This window comes from Ochotona curzoniae, unplaced genomic scaffold, assembly GCF_017591425.1.
Source record: "Ochotona curzoniae isolate NIBS_2020 unplaced genomic scaffold, NIBS_Ocur_1.0 scaffold_3208, whole genome shotgun sequence".
In the NCBI taxonomy this organism is placed as follows: Eukaryota; Metazoa; Chordata; class Mammalia; order Lagomorpha; family Ochotonidae; genus Ochotona; species Ochotona curzoniae.
This window is the reverse complement of record NW_024467106.1, coordinates 41,290,694-41,298,066: the sequence shown is the minus strand read 5'-3', so window position 1 is coordinate 41,298,066 and position 7,373 is coordinate 41,290,694. Positions and strand designations below refer to the sequence as shown.

Genomic DNA, 7,373 nt, shown 5'->3' with positions numbered 1-7,373 from the left:
AAACTGACATGCTGATTCTGTGATATAATTTATTTCACAAAATAAAACATTAAACGAATAACAAAAATATTTCATAAGTTAATAAAATAATAAATAATAAGTTAATAAAAATTTAAAATCTTTTGTTGTCTTCACATATACTACATAAGCCGACGATCCCTCAAAGTCCCTCTGTTGATTGCAGAAATCTGATCACTGTCCACTTCTAGAGGCACAGATATCAGTTTTGGAGGGAATCTATGAGATTGCGCATGTTGGACAAGTCCTTGATGATTTGCAAATGGACTAATCCCCAGGCACAGTTGCTGTACTTCTTGTCCTCCAGGAAATTCAAGATCTTCCAGTAATAGCTCTTCAGGCGTAGATGTAGCATACTGTTTTTCTTGGTGAACTTTTTGCTCATGTTCTTCAGATTGTGAGTCTGCGAATAGGTTTCAGAACAAAGGTGTTCAACAACAGTCTCATTCCAGCCAGTGCTGGAGACATTTTTTCTGAAAATCACAAAGGTATTGTTGAGCATTTCAAAGATGACCAAGGCAGCATCTTCTTTGCGGAGCTGTTGGGGCTTCCTGATCTCCTTAGGAGTCATGAAATTCATCCTTTCATTGAGGCAGTCCTCAGTCTGTCCCTTCAGCTCCTTCAGGAGGTCCAAACACTTCTGACTGCTATTGCGCAGTTGGATTTGAAGCGAGTTGTAGCTCATGGAAAGAGCTATGCTGGAGAAGCACATCAGGAGAACGATTTGAAGAATACACCTGTTGATCATGATGAAAACAGGAGCAGTGCTGCTTAGTTCCTCTGTGTTGGAGCCAAGACAGGCGAAGTTTGTAGGCGAAGTTTGCAGAGTGACTTTACTCCATGGGCATGGCCTATTTATAAGGATAGGTGGTTTTATTTCAGAGGAATTTCCCACTTTCAGTTCTCTCTTTCAGTTTTCCTATGTCACTTGAGTTTTCAGACAATTTTATGAAATTCACCCTATTGAAAGTATCCATCCTAAGTTCCAATGTTATGTTATATAAATTAAGGAAAAGATGCAAACAATGATGACTTGAAATGTATTATAATATTTTAGTGAAAATAAAAGGAACTAGAAGAAGCAAAGGGGAAGCAAAGGATCTGATAACTCGAACCCCAAATAAATGACAGATATTAGTTGAAAAGCCAATCAGAGGACAGCAGCTGATGCTAGAAGGGAATTTGTGGACAATTTGATGTGTATGTGAGAGAACTGCAGTAAATTCTCCCCGGCAATGGCGTAGTGACAGGTATGAGAAATTTCCCAAATCAGTAAGCCACACTTTTCTTTGGGATACAGATCTACACTAATAAGAAATTGCTTCAGGTGAAATTCTATTTGGGCTGGGAAGAAACAACAGAAAAGGAGAAGGTGGGCCAGACCTGTGTGTGGGTGTACAACTACGAGAGCCAGTTGCTGTGTTTTTGAATATATCATAAAATCAAACACAAGAGGGAGCTCTGCTGAATTAGAAAAAGCACCCTGAACCACTCCTAGAAGTTCTGGGGTGAAATTAACTCGTATCACATAAAGCAATAGAAAAGTTTTCAGTTGAAATCTCATATAAAATTTTTATTAGAAAAATAATAAAAAGACAAATAATAAAAAGAAGCAGGTTAATAGCTGTACAAATAGCAAAGACAGATAAAAACTGTATCCTACTATTATCATGGTAGTTTTAAGAATATTTAAAAAATGTAAAACTACAAATAGGAGTTGGGAAAACTCAAAAATGAAATAAGGTATATAAGAAATTATTATAAAGAGTGAAACACTCAATTTTACTAAACACAATATAGGTACAGTCATAACTGAAGAGATTTTTGAGAGAAAGCTGGTGCTGGAGAAAAGTTTAAATCTGAGAAAGTAGCAACTTGGTTCCAACTGTACAGAAAAATAGTGTCTATTGATCAAGAAGAGTTGTTTCCAACAAAGTGAGGATGGTCCAGAATAATATAATCCATAGAACATTACATGGAGTAAATTATAAAGTCAAATGACCCAGAGCTAGAAAAAATTAGAGAATATATTAAAAATAATATAAGTAAAGAAGGTATTTCTCAGAAAGATATGAAAGCTAGAGGAAACAATTTAAAGTAATTGACAATATGACTATGGCAAAATTATAATCTTCAGTGTGGAGAAAGAAAAGCATGCAAAGATGAAGAGATGAATTAAAAATATATTTACAGGATCTATCCTAATGGCTTAATTAGCTAAGCCTCTCCCTTCACCTGCCAGAATCCCATACAGGCACAGGTTCTTATTTTGGCTGCTCCACTTCCCATCAAGCTCCCTGCTTGTGGTTTGGGAAAGCATTCGAAGACACATTGGGATCCTGTACCCATGTGGGGACCCCAAAAGAAGCTCTTGGCTCCGGCCTTCAGTTGGCTCAGCTTTGATCATTGCGGCCACTTAGGGAGTGAACCAGCAGATGGAAATTATTTCTTTCTGTCTCTCCTTCTCTCTCTATAAATCTGCCTTTCCAATAAAAATAAACACAATTTTAAGAAGCTTTATACTGAACAAGGAGAGATAATTTTCTTCACTTAAGAAACATTCCCAGTGTTTAATAATAGTCCAATAGAGAAATTTAAACCTAGCCAAATATAGGAAAGCAGCTACCAGGGAGCAATAAAGACATGGAATCTTCCCATATCACTGATTAAAAACGGTGAATCTGAAGTTTCCAAGATGACTAAATAGTTGTGTCCAGCATTCACTTCTTGCTCCACTGAAAAAAAAAATCAAAATATCTAATAAATAGCTGTGTTTTGAGGTGAGTGCCAGAGATGCAACCCAGGAATTTCATAAGGGAATAATGGGAACTCTGTCACACATGTAGAGTTGGGGTGATAGCATTCCAATAGGAACAACACCAACTGGCACCAGCAACTCTGGACCTTGAGGGATGGGATCCTCATTGCAGGACAGCCTCAGTGGAACCCATCTTCACAGATGGTTTATGATGGTGATCCATAGTCATCATAGGTTTGGAGCTTAGGGGAGCTGCCTGGAGTATACATAGTAGCTCTGTTTCAAAGAAGCATCTCAACATTATCTCCCCAGTATCTAGGAGACCAGGATGTGGCAGTATCATGCCATCTTGAGGAAGAAGTCACTGCTAAGAACAATATTTCCCTAGGAGATGAAAACCCCTGAATATCCCTATCCTCGAGGTGCTGCAACCATTCTGCCACATTAGTAAAAAATGCTGCAGCTCTGAGAAACAAGATAGACCCCTCGGAGCAACTATGACCCCAGCACCCTAGCCTATGCAGTCCTGAGCACACAAAAGATAAAATCCAGACCATCAATGAAATCCTGCTTCAAGCCCTAGAAATAGGGGTACTTGACTGCACAAACTCTGAGCCCATTTTCCCCTACTTTCTCTCCTCCCACCATGTAGGACACTGCCTGTTGCTGTGCCCTGCTTTTCCTGGGACAGTTGGTAAGGTTCCCAAGACCTCATCCCAGCATCCAAAGGCTGCCAGTCAAATGACATTAGGAGAAAGAACCACTTGTAATATGAATGAGGAATTCAAAAGAAGTAGAGATCTTGAAAAAGCACTAAACAGAAATTTTGGAAATAAAAAAGTTATATTAAGCTTTAGAAATACAGTTGAATACCTCAACAATGGGCTACATCAAGCAGAAAAAACAAAAATCACTATCTGAACTGGAAGACAGACCTTACGAAGTAATCACTGAGAAAGTAGAAAAAGAAAAACAAAGAAAAGAATGAAGACAGTCTCTGATTCTTTTGGGACACCACACATATTTAAATTTTGGTAGATAATTCAAGGAGGTTAGAGAAGTAAAGGCATAGAAAACTGATTTAATCTAGCAATAGATAGAAACTTGCCCAATTAGTATATGGACATCCAAGCACACAAGCGCTATAGGACTCTAAACACACAGGATCAGAAAAAGTCCTACAAAAGAACTACAAACTGCAATTAAACTCTCGGAAGTACAACACAGGGGTTGGTACTATAGCATCACTGGTTAATCCAGCACCCAGAGCTCCAGCATCCCATACTGACAATGGTTAGAGTCCTGGCTACATCATTCTGATCCAGCTGCCTACTAATGCATCTGGCAAAGCAGTTGAAGATGGCCTATCAGTCCAGGGCTCTACACCCATGTGAGAGATCCAGACATAGCACCAGGCTTCAGCCTGAAACAGCCTTGGCTCTCGTGGCCTTTTAGGGGTGAACCAGCAGGCAGATATTTCTCTCTCACATACACATCCGACCCACTCTATAACTCTTTCCAAATAAATAAATAAATCTACAAGAAAAAATAAGCAAAAGGAATATAACCATCATCATATAATTTTGTGAAAGTATAAAATACACTAGAACAGAAAAACAAAATATAAATAGATGAAAACAAAAATTTGTCCCTATATAAAATGCTAAATCATAGGGATAAAAAACAAAATCATTTGTTTTTTTCATCCATAGTAATCCGGAATGTAAATGGACTAAATTCTCCCTTTAAATACACAAATTGGATAAATGGGCTAGATATGATTTTACAGTATGTTGTAATGATCTTGGTGGGAATGGAAACTGGTACAACTAGTACAACAACCATTGTGGAAGTCAGTGTGTAGATTCCTCAGATATCTGAAAATAGACCTACTATATGACCCAATCATGGGAATTTATCTAAATAAAATGAAATCAACATATGATAGAATTATCTGTATTCCCATGTCTATTATATCTCAGTTCACATTAGCTAAGATATAGAATCAACCCAAGATGCCCATCAACTGATGACTGGATAAAGAAAAGGTGTTACACTACTCAGCTCTAAAATAGCTCAAGAAATTAGATATGTCACACCCCATAGTGTGACATAGCAAATAAAGCCACTACCTGTAGGGCCAGCAAACTATTTGAGCACCAGTTTGTGTCCCAGCTGTTCCTGTTCTGTGACAGCTCGCTACTAATGGCCTGGAAAGGGCAGTGGAAGATAGCCCAAGTAGTTGTGTAGGAGACATGGAGGAAGCTCCTGACTCCTGGTTTTGGCATGCCCCAACACTGGCCACGACAGCCATTTGGGGAGTAAGCCTGGAGATGGAAGATCTTTCTGTGCCTCCCCATCTATCTATGTAACTCTGGTTGTTAACTAATTTTTTTAAAAGTATCACAGACAATAAGAAACAAATTAGAGATTTGGTATCCTAAGAATTACAGACAAAAAATGACCATTTCCAGGAAACTTAGGACGATGGGCACAATTTTCCTGCTTGTGACAATGACTAGCAGGTACCAAGATCTTACTTGGCCAGGAGCCCAGAGCCTCTTCCAGGTCTCCCATGCAGGTACAGGGTTCCAAGACTTTGGGCTGTCCTTGCCTGCTTTCCTAGGCCATAAGCAGGGAGCTGGATGGGAAGCAGGGACACCGGGATGTGAACCGGTGCACATATGGGATTGTGGTGCATGTAAGGCAACGACTTTAGCTGCCTGGCTGCCATGCTGAGCCCAATACTGGCTACTGATTTGATACATATCCTTTATAAAATTTTGAACTGCTTTCCTTGTATGTCTAATTTGTGAATGATTTTTCTCATAAGAAATTTTGAATCTTATCAAAAGGCTTCTCTGTATCTGTTGAGATGATCATGTAGCTTTTGTTGTTTATAAAGAAATCATCAAGGACACAAAAGAAAGACACATGTTTTGTTTTTTAATCCAGTCTACTAATCTATGACGTTTGATTGAGCTTAAGCAATTTACATTCAGAGTTAAATATACATAGGTGGTACAAAACCCATCTGTTTATTGTTGGGAGGAGACACACTCCAGCAAAGATCAGCGGAAACTATATCACATGGGTTTTGTTGTTTTGTGTTGGTTTCATCTCTTCAAAACACTTTCTTCCGCCTAAATCATTCAACGACTCGTAGATCATGCAGTGGCATAATTTTCTTCAAGAAGGTTCTTGATTTTCACTTCTTCAGCTACACGTTGGACATTTAATAGCATGTTGTTTAACTTCTTGGTGCTGTTAATTTCCTTTTTCTTCTGGAAGTTGATTTTGTTTTGTGGCTTTTCATTTAAGGGAAGGTAAAGTAGCTGTGTAATGGAGACTGTCATATCTAGTAACATGTCATTTAACTTCATGGCATTGTAAATTTCTATTTTTCTTTCTATTGTTGATTCTGTATCATGACTTTTCATTTAAGGGAATGTACAGTAGTTATGTAATGGAGACTAACAACCAGATGTGAGGATGCAGTGTGGTCGGCATCTCTGTTTCCAGACAAAGATGGACTTACAGTGAAACTGTTTATATTATATTTTGACAATAGGATTCTGGACTCTCTGCCATTGTCCATGCCCGCAATGATGAACATATGACTGAGTATGAAGAACTATATGTTAATAATGATATAAAGGAACTGGGGGTGAGGGAATTGGAGAGGGGATAGGGGAATATGGAACTGTATCGTAAAGTGATAGCAATAATAATAAAATGTGAAAAAATAAAAAACAAAGAGAGACGTGTTGCTCACTATTGGAGAATTAATGGCATACAATATTTATAGTATCTTAAGAAATTTGTAAGTTCAGTACAATTCCTATCAAATACCAATGACATACTTTACAGAAGTGGAAACATTTCTAAAGGTTTTTTTTTTAAAGATTTATTTATTTTTAGAACAAAATGTAGTGAAAGCACTTTGCGAAAATGTTGTACATGATGGCTTCTTGCACAAGAGCCATAAAGCATAGGCAGCAAAGCAAAGTTAGACCAATGGGATTATATCTAATTCAGAAACTTTTGAACTGCTAAGGAAGCAACTGATAGAGTGAAGAAATATCAGAGAGAAAGGGAGAACATGTTTACATGATGCCTACATAACAAAGAGTTAACACCGAAAGTTTACCTCAACTCAAACAACTCAAATGAAAAAGAATTGGGCAGAGAATCCAAATAGACAGTTCTCAGAAGAAATAACAATGGACAGCAAATGTATGAAACAGTGCTCAGTAGCACTAGCCATCCTGGAAATACAAATCCTGATCACAATGGAATTACCTCAGTCCTATCAGGATGACTTTCTTGTCCGGAAGACAGAAGGAAGAGATGCTGATGAGCATTTGGAGAAAGAGGAACTGCTACACATTGTTGGTAGGAATGTCGATCAGTGTAGTCACTGTGAAAACAGTATGTATATTTGAAAAACACACACACACACACACACACACAAAGACAACTAGAACTAGACTTGCCACATGATCCACAAATCATACTACTAGGTGTATATCTAGATGACATGAAGATATTGTATCAAAGAAATTTCTGCATCATCATGTTCATAGCAGCCCTGTTC

The 7,373-nt window shown here is 38.0% G+C and overlaps 1 protein-coding gene across 1 annotated transcript; it reads right to left on the bottom strand.

Annotated features, from left to right (window-relative positions):
• Positions 1–220: 220 nt before the first annotated feature.
• On the bottom strand, positions 221–766 carry IFNB1 (interferon beta 1). The gene has a single exon (XM_040963605.1). The coding sequence runs from the start codon at positions 764–766 to the stop codon at positions 221–223; it is 546 nt and encodes a 181-aa protein (XP_040819539.1).
• Between the last annotated feature and the right edge of the window lie 6,607 nt (positions 767–7,373).

Excerpts from the sequence above, each read along its gene's own strand:
- IFNB1 (XM_040963605.1), bottom strand. The coding sequence starts at position 766 with ATGATCAACAGGTGTATTCTTCAAATCGTTCTCCTGATGTGCTTCTCC.